Here is a 17,435-nt window from a genome sequence, read left to right as displayed (position 1 = left end):
GAATTCATCTGAGCAGCCAGAGACCTTGGCACCAGGCTGCACTGTGAGCTGTTATCTATCAGCAAAATGTCGGCTACAACCCTGTGGTCTCTCAGATGAGAATTTAAAAGAAAGGCAGAGGGGATAAAGGAAGGAGAGATGAGAGCACCCCAGTTGCTGTTTGCCAAAATCATTTTGGTTAGCTACAATAACATTTGTTTCACAAAGATTACCTTAGGAACTTATACCTCAGAGAAGCTACACCCAGACCAGGACATGTCACATTTGTAATGTGTATAGATAGATAGATAGATGTAACCTTCTCTCATTGATATAGCGTGGAAAAAATAATCTACAGCACTGAACTTCAATTCAATGATATTTATATAGCCAAGTTATCTAATTAAGCCTGGTATCACCATATGGTGTATGAATAACACACAGATAATTACCCGTGGTATTCCATCACAATTTTTGCTTTTCACGTGTCATTTCACACCAATTAGTCTGTACAGACATATATTGTGCAGAAGTGGTGTGCCACCTGTCACAGGAAAAAGACCAGTAGGATAAATAATCAGAAAAGTGGTGGCTAATAAACATATTACCACCCCATCCAAAATGTTCAGTTGCTGTGTGAATCAAAAATCAAACAAAAGACAAGATTAATGATTTTAGTGAAGTTACGCAGGTTTCATAAGTTACGTAAGTTATGTAAGTTGCAAGTTAAGTCATGTCATTATTGTAACCCAAACCATGATGTTTTGAGTAGCCTTTAGCTAATGTTAGCTACATAATGTTCGCTACGTTTAGTGTTAAAGGCATTGGCAGCCCTCCGAAGCCCCTTACTCTTATCCTAACCATCACAGGGTGTGCCTAAAACTACGTCAGTGATTGTATGCATGTCGACCAGTTAACACCACAGCTTCCTCCTTTGTGTTGGTGCAGTCTATGGGTACTAGACATTGTTAAATCGCACGTTACATGGCAGGCGAAATGTTAAAAGTGGCATGCTATTTATATGCCATCCCATGATATCACATTGTCTAATTGCACTTTTCATAGAGCAGGTCTAGACCATACTCTTTATAATATATTTTACAAAATCCCAACAATTCCCACCTTGAGCGAGCACTTGACGACAGTGGCCACGAAAAACTCCTTTTTAGCAGAAACCTTAAGCAGAACCTCGACTCAGGCTGGGCGGCCATTTGCCTCGACCTGTTGGGGTTTGAAATCATTGTTGTGGATCGTTACTCTTTCACAAAGTCTGCTGTAAACATTTTGATGTAAATATATGTAACGCTAATGCTATCGCAGCATCTCACAGTATAGCATTTAATTGTCAAGCTAGGTTACCAGCAGTCTGACTAACTGTTGTAGGACAGGTATGACCTTAGCGAGTCACTGCTTCACTTTTCTAAGACAAGTTGTCTGTTTGTGCTAACAAGGTGAACCTCAGTTGCTATCTATGTTGGTAAAGTGTTTTAGCAATATCAGTAAGAGGCTAACTGCTGTCTGCTCTTTTGCTGCCCCACTAATCTGCTTGTGTTGCATGTCTTAGCGTATAACGTTACTATCAGTAAATTTCTGCTTTTATGCTGCTAGTGAATTACTTTCTTGGAATGTTAGTTGCTGAGACCTTTATGCTGTTGCTTAACATGTTTGGAAAGTGCAAGATGCTGTCATGTATTTTTATGTAGCATACTTGGTGAAATATGAACCATCATGTTTGAGTGTTATGAGCGGGTTTCCGGATCACAATAAATTCTGAGGAAGATGTTAGGCCTACTTGTGAGCTGGCTTTAGAAATATAGCCATGACTCTTGCTCACAGCTTATTCCCCTGTAATATTGGCTTTCACTTGAGCATTACAGAGACATTTCAACTCAAAGCATTTATGTGACAGCTTTTTTACTGTTCTTCATATCACATCAACTGCTTCAGGGCACACACATACATTTAAAGTTATACCTTTGGGAAATATGCTTACTTGTCAGTTACAATATCAGTTTCATCTGTGTGTTCTGTAAAGAGACTGGGCCAGGGCATGTGAAGCCTAGCTTAGCACAAATACTGGAAGCAGTAAGAATCCACCAAAGGAGGAAAAAGACCGCTTCCAACAGGTCCAATACTGTATCATTTACATGTTGTATCTTGTTAACTAGCAAGATAACCAGCAATACAGCCAAGAGTCACCAGGTTTTCTTCAGAGTATGTGTTCCAGAAACTTCATTAAGGGGACAGGACTTCTGAGATGTGCACAAAAGTGCTCATGCAACCACAATGTCTTCTTTTCTAGCCGTGTGCATGATGTGCATGTGAAAAGCTTTTGGATTGTTGGAAGGAAATGCATACTGCAGCTATTTCTGGTCATGCATGGTGCTGCAGAGCTCTGGGTGCCTGGTTTCTGGCTACAAAGCCAGATCAGGGAGATTGGCTCTATCAGCTCGAGAACATGCAGTGAGACTGGCAGTGATCTGAATGTGCAGATTTTACAATACCACCTCAATTCACGATTGATGTCTGGCTTAGATTATCTGACTAGGCAGGGGCAGTGAGCTAAATGATAGGCCTGTACACTGTGTGTGTGTGCTTCTGCCAGTTTCTGCAAATTATCTGGAACGGTGTCATCCATCCATTAATGCAGCAGCTCGGCTAACTGTGATCCCACGTCAGATGAAATAATCAATCACAAACAAACACAGTGGGGCTATTTTTAGATGTGGACCAATGTGGTGTTGTAAAATGAGACAGAGCGATGACCTCAACAGAAATAAGTTGCTTTAGCTAATTAAATGCCCTCAATGATTATCAACAGAATTAGTAGAAATAATCGTTTGGGCGTTATGTCAAAGATGTTTATGTGTTGCAGAGATATCTACTGAAGTTAGCATTCTAGCACCAGCCTGTCCTGCTGCATTCTGTTTCAAAACCTGTGGCATGTCTCAATCACACCAGCTTATTTATTTATTTTTGTTCCATTTTCAACTTTATTGGACACAGCTGACAGTGAAGAGGCGGACAGCATACAGGGGGAGAGAGAGGGGGTATGACATGCATGCATTAAACTATGCGTCCTTTCATGCAAATTGAGTGCTAAGTGACAGAGGTATGCTTATGTTCTGTTAAATGTCACACTGTAGCACTGGAGTGTCCACTTAAAACCAGATGAAACACTCTTCCTTCCAGGTGAACAGTCAGAGTTTTATTTCAAAGTAAATCAGTGGGAAAAGCTTAATGTTGCATGACTCATTAAGGTGCGACTGCAGCCTGAGCGTGATAATGTTCAGACACTCAGTTCCACTTCCCTGCAGTGTACCTGCTTTTACAAACTCTTCTGCTGTTGCCTGCACATGTACATATACAAGTTTCTTGCAGGGTCCAGGCCAGTGCTTGAAAAACAAACAAACAAACAAAAAATGTAATTGTGTGAGTGTGAATCCATATTAAAGAAATACAATACTTTCTGAATGGGTCTGGATTTATTTCCTGGTGTTTTTGACCTCTAGTAGCGCTACGGAGCAGTTCTTTTTGTCTCATGCGTAAGGCAATAAACAGTCCTGCCAATGGTTTCATACTATTTCAATTCTCTACAAGTGGCAGCATTGCCCCAAGATACACAACAATGCGCCAACAAATTCAGCAAATAATACTGCTAGGAAGTGAACAGGGATGTAGGAATGCAGGATTCAAACTTTTAAGTAAAATTGGCTTAGCAAATGTTTTATGAGGAAGGAAATGCATTCACATGTTTGACCTCAAGGATTCACGCAATACATTTTGGTGAGTGAATTGGAACACTGAATGTAAATACATGACTTTTGTTTGTTTACAAGAAAACTCCACAGGGCAACTTTCAAGCCCTTCAAGGTCTTCCATCCACCCTAAGCATGAAAATGAAAAATGAAATTATATTAATATAGCAAATGATGCATTATAATGACACAGAAAATGCCATTTAAATTGCTGGCTTTTATTCTGCACTAAACCAATAATCACTCACTTTGATGATAGGGGTGAGACTGAATCAAAACAGTAAAGTTGCGGTAAAATCAAAGCAATGAACTCTGAGAGAAACTGCAGAGTTGGGTGATAAATTTATTCTCTGTGGGTTCACTATGAGCAACCCATTTCACATTATATAGCCTTTGTTTTAAATGCCCACCTGTTTAGAGCCCATTCATCTTCCATTTGATGAAAACTGATGACTCTGTTAAGCTTTTAGTCATACACAGTTAAGCCTATTAAGTGAAGTATTTAAGCCTTATTAAGCCTTCAAACTGATTATAGTTAACCATGAAATGTGCTAATTTAATTTAATTGAAAGTAGGTGGCCTTTTGTATTTTGGAAAATCTTTTCCTGGGGCAAAATGCTCTGGTCATACTGATCAACTAAATGGAGTAGCCATAGTCTTACTGCACGGCTGCATATCTTTCTGTCTGACATTCACACACAGAGCTGTTATCATAATGCAGTAGGTCATCACACTGCGAGAATCTCTTCATTAACACATTAATTGTTCTGCCACCATGAGACAATCCGTCTCTGTCTGTCCCTGGGATTTTAGTGCTGGACGTTCAGCTATGAGCTTCTGCTGTTAAAATTAAAAACTGTGGCAATAGCCAAAACCATTAGCTCTGCGGGTGTTCTTAAAGAAATCATTGTGTTCTTTGCCTCTCTTTTATGTCTTTCCTCCTCTCTCTCAGTTATTCCCTTTCTCTCTCACACAGCAAACTTTCTGTATCTTTATCTTCTCTGCTTGTTGGGCAACACGTGTCTCTGCCCATTATAATATTCTTTGGCTGTTCAATGTTTCCCACTGGTGAACTCCTCTAATTGCTGTCATCAATCAACTTCAAGCGCACACAGTCACACAAACAAGTGTGCACACGTAAACAGTCTCTCTTTGACCTCCTGCTCAGCCACACAGACAAAAAAATAACTGTCCAAATCTTTACTGTGTCAACGTTTTCCAGTGACTCTCTGTGCTATCACTGTGTCTCTCTGATAAACAGATATCTGACATGCTTGTCTTCTAGTTATTTAATGCATTTCCACCTAAAGCGACTTAAAGTGACTCATTAGGTGTAGTCCATGTCCAGTAAATCCAGGGATGTTGTTGTTTTGTTGACCCGTCATGAATCCCATTAATGTTTATTGTATTGGAGTGGAGGCAGAAATCTCAGAGAAATTCTCAAAACCATGACAAAGAAAACCAAAACTGCCTGTATGGCTATAAATACCACTACAGGAAAGTGAGCCCTTTGAGTGGTTGCATGGTGTTATGGTTAGCACTCTGGACTTTGAATCCAGTGCTCTGAGTTCAAATCTCAGTGGAACCTGAGGTGAAGCAAGAATACAACCTATGAACTGCTGGATACCGGAGGGTCGCTGTTTTGAGTCCAGCACAGCCCACTACCAAAGGTGCACCTGAGCAAGGCCCTAACTGCTATAACAGCCTTCACTCTTCCAGGAAGACTTCCCACCAGATTTTGGAAACATTAAAGCATTAGTGAGGTCAAACACTGATTTCGGGTGGTAAGGCCAGGCTCGCAGTCATCATTCCAGTTCATTCCAAATGTGTTGGAATGCGGTTGGGGTTGGGGTCAGGATCAGGGCTCTCTTTCTTAAGAGATTATCAAAACATGAATCAACCAATAGCTTACAGTATTTTGATAATCCATTGACTGGAGCAGTTGTTTATCAAGTAAAAATGCCACACATTTTCTGGTTCCAGCTTCTCAAATTTGAGTATTTCCTGCTTTTCTTCTTTTTATATAATGTCAGATTTAATTATCTGAAACAAACAATTTGAAGACATCATATTGGGCTCTGGGTATGATATTCTACTGCCATGATTAGGTGGTAGATGGTAGTTGCAGCCCAAGTCTCTAATTTCACACCATTTTACCATAAACTGAAATTGGAAGATTGAAAAGAAATACTTAGCAAAGAAAATCATTAACTGATAAACCTCTGCCTCAGAAACCATGAATATACTATCAGATGCTCTTGCTTTTATCTCTGTTGCCTGCGTTGCTGCTTTGCTGACAGTTGTGCTGTGTCACTTTCAGGAAGCAGAGTGCTGACTTCATCTGTGATTTCAGTCAGCTCTGCTTCAACCTCATTTGCTCCTCTGATAATCAGAGCATTCCTCTATTTTATTGATTCCTTTCCAAAGACAATGTTCACTTACCATGCTAATAGGTCCATTTTCAACCTCACTAATTACTTTGACATAATTATATCACCCGGCACATTCTTGGTCACAATTTTAAATTAAAGTGTCACAATTGTTCCTTTTTGGAGAGCAGACAGTCCTCTGTTTTGCCGAGGTCAGCCTTTCAAATGTTTCAGTTGCTTGTTAATAAAGCAGAAGGAATATTTGGCTCAGCAGCTGCAGATTTTAAGGACGGCTCAGCTTGGAAACTCTGCCAAAACTGCACAGTGCCATTTGTCAACACAGAGGCCTCACAGCAAGGGCCTCATTTGCAGTTGATATTATCACCGTTTTGCAAATGTGATTGATTGCTGGGGCAACTGAGTTCACCTCCACTTTGCTCCTTTTGGCTACAGCTTGAGGACTCATAGATCAGGGATTACAGCAACTGGTTAAACTCCATCAGCGACCTGCAGACAAAGATTAATATCTGTCCAGAGATATGTATGTACATACTGTATGTAATGCTGCACTTTTACGATGTAGAATTTAAGATGGCAAAACCAACATTAAATTAGAACTGATCATAAAAAAGTAAATGAAGGAGTCATTTTGTAATATACATTAACATCATAGATCTCAGTGGTGCCAGTCTATTGTCAACTACTAATTAGCCAGTCCCAGTGGGTCACCAACACAATCTCCAATGTGATCTGACTTGTTAAAAATAATTACATCCGATTGAATTATTATATTTTTAAATCATAGATCTGTTTCATTGTTACACAAATGGGCCTTCAAATATTCCAAATTTACCAACCTTCCCAAAAAGCACAAATAAATGAGCTTTGATAATCGTTCTAAAGAGAATTATCTGTTTTATTTGATATAGTGTAGGTTGTGATTAGTTTATATATTTAATTTTGGGGTACAACGACTTTTAAAAGCAGAACGAGTCAACAAGTCAGACACCTGGACTTGAGTTGCTGTGCCACCTGTTGAGACACAAGCAGCCCCACTTCAGAAGGACTTGCCATGTACTGTGACCTACTGGCTACTAGCAGTGTTGGTGAAGCTCTTCTGAAAGATGTATTTTTTTATGACCCTACAAGCAAATTATAAGTGTGTTTGTAGTGATACTTACTTACTGATTAACAAGAGAGTTCATTGTTAACCAGTTGTCCATTGGAGGACAATTCACCTTTTTCACAGAAGACATGTCACAGTAGGAATACCACTGATCTAAATAATGAAATTATTGATAGATTAATTTTATTTAGCTGCTTCCGTTTCAGGGTTCTGATATTGTGCATGATGGCTGACTGTCATCCTTTCTGAGGCACCTGAACAGAATGGAGCCATGTTAGTGTTATGAGAAACACGTGTTTCTACTATGACAAGTTAAAATATCTGCTTTAAAAATGTCAACTGTCAAAGTATTTTCTCTTTCTTTTTTATTTCACAGTGTGCACTCTAGCGGCTACTTTGGAGAAAGCTGTATATCCACATGCTCTGTAACTTTTTGTAAAACAAAACAGTTTTGAGGAATTTGTTTACACTGATGAGCAGTAGTGGAAGAGACACAGAAACATTAAACTGAAACTGCATTCATATTTTGCTTTTATAGAACATAGCCTCATGATAATAATAATATATTTGTAGCACCTTTCAAAACCTCATAGCCTACAAAGTGCTTCAGGACAGCAAAACAAAATGACAATAAAATAAAAGCATTATAGGAAGAATTTACAAATATATATGTATGGTCTTTAACAAACGTATTTTAAAGATATGAGAACCGACAACAAGCTGCACAGCCAAACGCAGGCTACTTAAAGTCCTGTTTCATAACTTATTGTTTGCGGAAGTGCCATGAGCATGGGGGAAACGAGCGCATGCTACTGGTTGTAAGCGACGCATTGGCTGCACGACGCTGCGTCATTTCCTGCCAGAGGACGGTCAGAGGCGAGAGAGCAGCCAGTCTCCGCTCTGTCTCTGTAGTAACCACCGAGAAGCGGAGAGAGAGCCAGCAGCAGGTTGCCTCCAAACTGCAACCGGACGGATATAAAAAACAAGACCAACAGACAGATGGCTGGAGTACACGTCTGCTCCGTGTGACACTGCTGGATAGATATTTTTGTGAACTTGTCGTCGTTTGGACCTGAGCGGGAACACAGCGGGACGCCTGAGAAGAGCACAAAAAGAACTTTTTATTTTCTCTTTCTTCGTTGGAAGATATAGTGTTTCTCTCTAAGTTGGTTGCGCAACGGTGAACCAAGTACAAGTCATTTTAAGTTCGGGTGTTTTATACCGTCTTGTGGAGCTGCGAGGCGGACACCAGAGAAGCGACGCTGAGGCAGCCACCTGACCTCCTGGAAAATAAGACCGCAGTTAATGACACGCAGGCTGAGATCCTTACGTGGCTCATTACTAAGCTCTCTGGCGGAGCGGGACGACTTTTCCGCGGGGCTGTTGCGTGTTCAGTCTCGACGCACCCTATCACGCGTGAAGTTTGCAGAATCCAATTGCTGAAATCCACCTAAATGATGGTAAGTGCTAATTAATATGTGTCAACTGTGAAATTGAATTAGTTGGACTTAATTGGCCGTGGAAGTTGCCCCTTTGATCGCTCTATCCAGCAAATTGCGAGTAGTAAGTGGATCATCTGTCACAACCAAACAGACAGCATGGATATAACCGGAGTGCACGTCCTCCAGCGGTCGTGATGCCAAGGGCCAGTCTAATCCCGTGCCACCTGCCCGTTATGCTTGCTCTCTAACCCGCACCAGTGTGGCGCCGCGTCCCGGACACACTGCCAGGATGAGCAGCACCGACCTGGAGCGGATGTCGCTCAGCTCCTCGGCCAACTCGGTGGCCTCCAGCGCGCGGACGCTCTCGGCCAACGTGAGGAAGCTGCACAACGCGCTCAACCTCCTGCTCAACGACTTCGAGAGGGAGCAGTTCATCCACTGCCTCAACGTCTACCACTCCAAACGCAACGTGTACGACCTGGTGCAGACCCTCAACGTCATCCTCAACGCGCCCAGCAAGCGGCAACTTCTGCCCATGCTGCGGCTGGTCATCCCCCGCTCCGATCAGCTTCTCTTCGAGCAGTACACCTCAGAGGGCCTCTACTTAAAGTCGGATTTGGCTGCAAGCAACGGCAGCACCGACCCCACGCCGGGCGACTTCCCCAGCGCCAGCCCGACTCCTCCGGGGCATTTCTCGCCAAACATCCCGCCCGAGTTTCAGGTGGCGTTGCGGGGCTCGCCGGACAGCTTCAGCACCAGCAGCGACGGGACAGCTCCCCTGGTGCCGCTTCTCGGGAGGAACTTTGTCCACGAGCCGCCGGGCGAGCTGCGGCAGGTCACCATGAAGCGGCATAAGAGCAACGAGGGCTTGGGCTTCAGCATCCGCGGCGGCTCGGAGCACGGGGTCGGCATCTATGTGTCCCTGGTGGAACCGGGGAGCCTGGCGGAGAAAGAGGGTCTCCGGATCGGTGACCAGATCATGAAAGTCAACGACAAAGTCTTCGACAAAGTCACTCATGCTGAAGCAGTGAAGGTAGGCTAAGTTTTTCCTTTTGTTTATCTTCACCAAGTCATCCTTTCAAAACAGCGTATAAACTAGTAGCCCGTAGCTATGCAGTCATGAGAACTACGTGCACTGGCCTCGTCCTCTAACCGAGCTCCTGTCTGTAATAAGCTCATGCCTCATATGAATTATATGTTTGGCCTCGGTGTCTAAAATTTACCTCTTGACGCCAACAAGCTCCGATTTGTTGAGGGGAATTAACTTTTTTGGCTGGAAGCAGCTGTGGCTATTTGTTATATCAGCAAGCAATGTGTTGCCACGGCAGTGCAGTGTAAACGCGCGCAATGAATACTCCTTGTAGGAAGCGTGCACGTAACTAGACACCTTCAAAGCAGCTGGTAGCCACAGAGGAGTGCGTGTGTGTGTTTGTGTGTGTGTTTGTGTGTGTTCGTGTGTGCGTTTGTGTCCACAGCCTGGGCCCATTTCAGCCCTGCGCGCTATTGTTAGTGCCACCAAGTGTAAAGAAAGCCTATTAGCAAATGGGGTGATAAAAGAGCATGTCTGATTTTCGAACAGTGAAGATTGATTTAGGAGGACACCTTGTGAGGTCATTGGTTTTATGAGCTGTCCATGGTGCTGAACATTCATCTCAATGTTTTCTTGTCTTTCTGCTAACTGCTAACTTGGCTGTCCCCCCCCCCCCCCCCCCCCCCCCCCCCCCCCCCCCCTCTCTATTTCATGGCATGCTTTTATGATCGATTTTGTAATTGCTCTCATTCACACCTATTTGCCCATGCTGTATATACTCATATCACTGGGATTCATAGTTCTCAACAAGGTTCAAGTCTGTTTAAAGCATCTGGAAAATTGCACTGGTCAGTGCTTTTACTCCTTATTTAATGATTGACTTCATGTTAGATTTTTTTTTTAGAAACTAATACCTATCAAAGCATCTTAACTGGACATTACATCTAGTTTTTGTAGCATATGGCTGTTGTTCTTACCTTTTTATCTCTGCATTGTATTTATTCTTCTGGCAATGTTATCATGCTGCCCTCTTGATTTCCATCTATGCATGCAGCATTGGCTTGCACTTACATTGATAATACAGTTATCAAAAATAAAAAATAACAACACCAGACAGTACCGGATATCTATAAGCTGCTTTTTAAGAATAGTGATTGTATGTCTGTAGTTTGAAAGGTCACCAGTTTGTCCCCTCCAACAGCCATGGATTATAGCTCAAATTAAGTGCTTTATAACCTTCAAAGTCGCCCATGCTTTTATCTCCTCTTGTGTGGACTTTTGTAATTCACATTAAGCAGGGCTCTGCCATAAGGCAAGCTCCTGCCTTCAGTAAATCCAAAATACATACACACATAGGCTTTTAACTAATGCCAAAAGATGAGAACATGTTGCCCCTGATTTTGCCTTTAGTCACTGGTTACCTGTGTGGTTGAGAATACATTTTAGGCTTTACAGGTATATTATAGATACATTTATCCCCTATCATACAGCAGCCTGTTGCACCAGCTGTGTGTAAGTTGAAACATAGCCTAGTTATAATGTAAATTATAATAATAACTCTAATTAGAAACTAAATAGTTGCACATGGCCCAGGGTCATAAATTTAAGAATTGTACTCACTAATGGTAAAACAGATTTTTTTTTTGCCACACAGCATCATGTTTTCATTAATTGCAGGTCATTTTGCAACACAGTAATGCAGTTGTGGCCTAAAGGTTAGAAGGGCGAGCTTGTGACCAGGAGGAACATGCAGCAGCTCATGCCAGAATACTAATGTGCATGGTAACCATTAAGATGGAACTACCTTTTATTGTTGTCTTGCCTTAGTTATGACTGTATCTCTAAACTAACTACCTAACTGCCACCCAGTGCAGATCCTCTGGTTGACTTGACTGCTCCAGGCCCTAAGGTGACACCATCTTTTAGATTGATACATTTTCATAGTTTTATTTTATTGTCTTCTCATTGTATTCTGTGATATATTGTGGTGTAATGTAATTCTGTCATGGCAAACTGTCTCTGAGGAAGGAGCATAACCCCCATTAATACACCGTTCTCTGTTGATGTGACACGTGACGAAGTGTTAAAGTCTTTGGCCTAATTTTGTGTTAGTAGTTTCTCTAAATCGGCTCTTCAGACTAAATTATTTCACAAGGCTGCAGCATAACAGCTCCGCTCCTCATATTGAACGTTATCTCAAACTGCGTCAGATAGAATACTAATGACAGAATTAACCATCCATGTTTTTTTCCAATCAATTTTTCTCCACATTTCTCCATAAGTTGTCTCTCATCTGTGGAGTGAAGGTTATTGGTTGTTCTTACTGTAAATGAACAATTGGAGAGTTTTATGTTTGTAGTTGTGTTGGTATTGAGACTAAGAGGAAGTAAAACCAAAGATGGATGAAAAGTAGGCTGCCTACATCTTTCTAAATATAGTTATTTATTCACCTTTGTGTCATTGTCAGCAAATTCTTATTTCATAATTGCCCTGCTACTCGTTCTGCTACTAAGCCATCCCTAATGACTATGGTATGTATAACTATGACTACTACCAGTTATAATGCTACAGCTGCCTGTTATTAGGCAGAAAGGGCAGGCACCCAGAGTGGCCCCGTGTGAGATAAAATTTCCACAGAAGGTCATTAATGCTTGAGTTCAGTTATTTTTATGCCTTCTCGGCTTAGTCGAAATGTTAATACAGGCTTTTGAACTGCAATCATTTTAACCTTTTAAACTCTGAGTACATCGTCAAGCATTGTACAAACCCACACGTCATCCACAGTATATTTCTGCCTGATCTCATAGCATCTTAGGTTTGAACATTTCAGTCAATCTGAGCATCAAATACCTTTAGTCATATGTTGGAACACGCAGAATATGTTATGCTGTCTACATAGTGTGAAAAGTTTTACCAAATTTAAGGAAAACATTTACAGATCAATTTCTAACTTGTTATGCAACCCTTTTTCACTTAGGGAAGTTGTAGTCAAACTATTGAGCTGTTGATTGATTCTAAAAGCACTTCCAGCCTAAATACTGAATATAATCAATAAGTGAATCAGTATAACCCTGTCCTTCAAACCCCAACACGGTGAATAATATATATGTCTTTAATGGTTAAATGACTGAACATTTTGCATGCATTCATTTCTTCAGTAATTTTATTAATTATAGTTCCTTGTTTAAATCTTAAAGCATTGCAACATTTTTAAATATTTGCAGCCATGTTATACACTACCAGCCAAGTCTGAAAACAACTCAGTGAATTTAAGCGTCTGGCACATTTGACAGATGAAATGTCACCTTTGAATAAGCTGCTGTCTGGACACAGAAATCACATCTAATCCATTCCTCTCACCTTGAACTGAACTGCACTGAAGGTACAATGCGTATAAGATAGGGCCAGAATTTTAGGTTAAAACATTCAGAAGATGAACTAACCTCATCAGCAGAGTGTGAAGAAGAAACGGTTCTGATCTAATGAATGTTGTGAAATCGTAACTGTCTGAGGACACACAGGAGGCGGAAGCAAAGCAAAGCGCTACCTGCTTCTTTTGGCTCTCATGTTAACCATCTGCAGCTTTCAGACAGAGCGAGCTGGTGAAGGTACAGCCATGAGTGGATCTGGCAAGAAAACACAGGTGGTCCTCCCCTGCCAGGGTGGAAGGATCTGAAATGCTGCCCCCTATTTGTTTGGAGCATTACACATTGTACCTTTAACGTCCAATCAAATGCCTGCGTGTAATGTGAAGTGTCTTAGTGATGAACCCAAAGAGAGTTATCACCCGACTCTGTTGCGCCACAAAGCTTGGAACCCGCTCTGCTTTACCTGCCCAGCACCAAACAGCAGACAGACAAAGTTAATGACTAGTGGGAAGAATATGGAACATGTAGCAGCTAAAGAGATATTTTTCTTCAGGAGTTTGTGGAAACCAAGAAAGGATAGTGACTATTGAATTTCCATTCATCAGATGGACAGAAATGTGACTTCAAATAAACAATGATGTTCATTCATCTCTGCTGGATGTGTAAACAGGCAACGCAAAGCCAGCTATGCAATCTTTAACCAGATTAAAAATCTTCATCTAACTGGTGAGCTATGTGTGTCTTTTAGCTATTGTTGGAGTTGTATCCCAAAAAAGGTGTATAATGAGTTTTGATTCCGTCAGTTACAGTGTTGCTCATTTGCTCAGCCAGAAAATCACTCTCCTTTATCACCGTCACACAAATAACAAACCACTAATTCTACACAAACAACAAAGCTGATTTAAAATAAGTCTTTGCAACTTATTTAGCACATTACTCGTTCACAATGTTTTCTCCCCGCTGTATACCTCTACGTAGACGTTAATCTGCTTCACTTTAGCAAACCTGTGTTGCCTGATGAGTTCAGGGATGGCATCTGAAAGCAGGAGATTGTTGTTTGGCCCAGGGGACGAGTCAAGGGCTTACGGGTGTATTTCTTTCTGTCTCCGACTCTCTCCTCTTCCTAAGAGCCTCCCTTGGCCATGGTCCCTAGAGTCACTGCCAAGGTTAGCTAGCCAGTTCGCATTCTTTACCATCTTGTCTGTGATGAGATGGACAGTCAGGAGATGTGATGAGATAGAAATGGGGACATAAATCCTGTTGTTTTGGAGCCAGAGCCACAACACTACCAAGACAAGCAGTCTTGTCTCCACATCAGCCACAGACTGCCTGTCTCTCTGACTTTTTATTCTGATTCATCTCAAGTCTGAGGAGGCAGAAGGATGGCATAGAGGCAAAAATTCAGACACCTGGAGGGAAAGAGAGGAAGATACAAGACAAGATAGCTGGGGATGACCTTGGTAGATGACATGTTTTCCTGTCTTAGTTTGTCTACTGTACCAAGAAAAACTTTAGTTTGGTGCCTTTGTAGGGGTTGATGCTATGACAGCCCTGCAAATAGACCAGGGGGAGAGGGTATTCGTAAAAAGATGAAGACATGGTCGGTCTAAATTCACTGGGTCGACACTTGGGCAGCTGCCCAGCACATTGACATGCAAAGACCTGGCTACAAGTCAGAGAAATGGGAGCTCAGCGGCCTGGAGCAGCACTGCAGACTGCTAATGGTCGGTGTGTTGATTAGATAGTGGGAGGCAGATAGAAATCTCGTTAAACTTGAGGACGGTATCAGTTGATTCATAGCTTGGAGCTGATTCTGCTGGCGTGAAAGAGGTTTGTCATGCTAGATATTGTCAACATTCAGACCCGCATCACAGAGAGCCCGTTGTTGAGAGTTTGTAGTTACTTTGCCCAAAATCTGAATGAAATATCACCATTATTTCTATTTTAAGTTGGCTGCACATGAACAACAGCAGAATCACTTTGCATGTTGTTATACAATGGTCAGAATTTACACCTGACCAGTGTGAATTATTTAGAAGTATGATGGCATCATGGCTTCCTTATTACGTTACAAAACATACAGTCAGATCATCCTAAACTGTAAACCAACTGAATGTCAGTCATGGCTGCAACTTCGTCAATTAATCTGTCATCATTTTCACAAATAATCGATTAGTTGTTTGGTCTAAAAATGTCACAAATGGTAAAAAAATGTCGATCCGTGTTTCCCAAAGCCCAAGATGACTTCCTCCAGTTTTGTTCAGAACCCAATAATTTTCAATTAGTGTCCTAGAGGACTAAAGAAACCAGAAAATATTCACATTTGAGAAGCTAAAAACAGAGAAATTTGAATGTTCTTCATAGAAAAATGACTGGGAATGATAATCTTTTATCAAAACAGTTGGTGATTAATTGAATAGTTGACAATTAATCGATTTAATGTGTGCATGCAGTCAATATTGACTACCAGCTATATACAGCGTGCTAGCCTCGAAAACTCAGCTGTATTCTAACATTAAGTTAGCTCTCCTTATTAGCTAGGCTCCTTACATGCATGCTAATAACTTTTTTAAGTAGCATTGTGTTGGAAAGATTTGTGTAGATGTGTTCATGAGTGAGAGGGAGAGAGAGATTGCGAGAGAGAGGGACGAGCGAGAGGATGTGCTGCGCAAATGTGCTACGGCACTCTGCAATCAAATACGATTTTAAATAGGCCTAGTTAAAAAAAATCGATAATCAATATGCGGCGGTCAGCGTTGATATTGGAAACACTGTGATGCGTTGCTTATAATATGGGGGGAAAAGAATATCTGTTGATATATCGGCATGTCGGATTTTAAAATCTTCAAATATCGAAATCGGCGTCGGACTTAAAAATCCCATATCGGTTGGGCTCTAAATATTACCATATTGGCCTGAATATAGTACAATCTGTTTTTCTGGAAATTATGTTGAAAAAGTGAGGGTCGTATTATATTCAAGGAAGTGTCTGAGTTTAACCTGTGGGATGTTCTGTAAAGTGATTGGCTACCACAGGGGAAATAAGCTCCAGATGAGTGAAAACGAGTTGAAAGTGTCTACGGACGTCTTTACTGCAGAGACAGACTGGGGACTGAAATCTCTGTCAAGCTGCCAAGAATGACTGCTCTCAGAGAATGTCATGATGAGGAAAACAGCTGAAAAATGCAAACAGTCAAAGAGTGAGTGCTGGATGTGACTGACAGGCAAGCTGCACAAATGTGGATTTACATTCTGACTTAATGGAAGTATTTTCATGTTTCACTTTGAGAGGAGCGAAGGCTTCAAAGATGAGGACTAGGACTTAGTATCTCTGGGAAACATTCCTAACAGCTTCAAAGTGTTTCATATTTTCAAGAAGTCTTCTTGCAAAAGCTGGTGTTAGAAAAGAGGGGGTCGTCTTATAATCAGGGTTGTATCATATTTGGGCCAGTATGATACTCTAATAAAATATGTAGAATAAGTGTGCATTGGCTTTTCTTAAACATACATTTAAAAGTTTGATAAATGATGTGATGTTTTCTGGGCTCTGATTCTGCATTCAACGCAGCAGCGGTTACAACTCAGACCATTTGTCATATGGGGTTGCCTCAGCGTGTGCATGTGGCAGTTTGAAGACACACAACTAAAGGCTGCTAAAGCTGATTAAGGACTGCGGTGAGCAGCCTGGAATAAATGAGGTACTGTGCCTTTAGGCCTCGCCTCTGGGCTTGTGTTTACATACTTGTGTTGGTATGTGTCTAATAACAGTGAGCAGCAGATTTGTCACCAAGTCACCAAAAATGTTCCGAGTGCATCTCTCTGTAAACCTTTGGACTGATTGTTGCCTTAAGGCGCCCTAAAGGTTACACAACACCACAGTAAACAGCACAGATGTCATGCTGGTGAAATCACAACAACGGGGAATTATTTCTCTTCTCTCCTCATTCCCAGCCCTCAACAACTACTGCTAACATGCCCTCTAGCAGGACACGTAACCCTAACTGATCAAGTGGCAAACAGTGGAGGATTTTCTGTCTTCTGGCGAATTTCCTGCTGTAATGTGTGTCACTGATTATTAAGGAGGGCGTTACTAAAAAAAAATGCTTGCTCAATAAACACTCATGCATAAAAAAAAAGCTTACTAAATAGACCAAACAAGTAGATAATGATTTTGCCTCTTTCTGCCATGGTTCCATTTATTAGTGTCTGAAAGCCTGATGGTTACATAACCACTTCTCCAGGGCTTCAAATGGCATTTTATATCACAACAGGCTCATCTATTGGTGAACGTGTGCTCTCATACATATAATGTACTGTATGTGTATACTAAATCATGAGGTGCTTGCTATGCTCAGAAGTATGG

General features: G+C 41.4%; 1 protein-coding gene and 1 non-coding gene across 5 annotated transcripts in view; both read left to right on the top strand.

Moving 5' to 3' along the window:
• The first annotated feature begins 5,253 nt into the window (after window positions 1-5,253).
• On the top strand, window positions 5,254-5,325 carry trnaq-uug. Its single transcript has one exon. It is a non-coding gene; the product is annotated as a tRNA-Gln (tRNA).
• A 2,850-nt stretch (window positions 5,326-8,175) lies between these two features.
• The window catches only part of whrna (whirlin a), a 184,325-nt gene continuing 175,065 nt past the window's right edge, over window positions 8,176-17,435 (top strand). For 3 of the 4 annotated variants that reach the window (XM_046067502.1, XM_046067500.1, XM_046067504.1), the window contains exon 1: window positions 8,176-9,707. In XM_046067502.1, coding sequence (XP_045923458.1) covers window positions 8,964-9,707 — 744 coding nt within the window. In that variant the 5' untranslated portion in view covers window positions 8,176-8,963. The remainder of the gene's footprint in view (window positions 9,708-17,435) is intronic. The other variant, XM_046067501.1, reaches the window with a different exon arrangement.

This window comes from Micropterus dolomieu, linkage group LG13, assembly GCF_021292245.1.
Source record: "Micropterus dolomieu isolate WLL.071019.BEF.003 ecotype Adirondacks linkage group LG13, ASM2129224v1, whole genome shotgun sequence".
Classification (NCBI taxonomy): domain Eukaryota; kingdom Metazoa; phylum Chordata; class Actinopteri; order Centrarchiformes; family Centrarchidae; genus Micropterus; species Micropterus dolomieu.
This window is presented reverse-complemented; position numbering and strand designations above follow the sequence as displayed.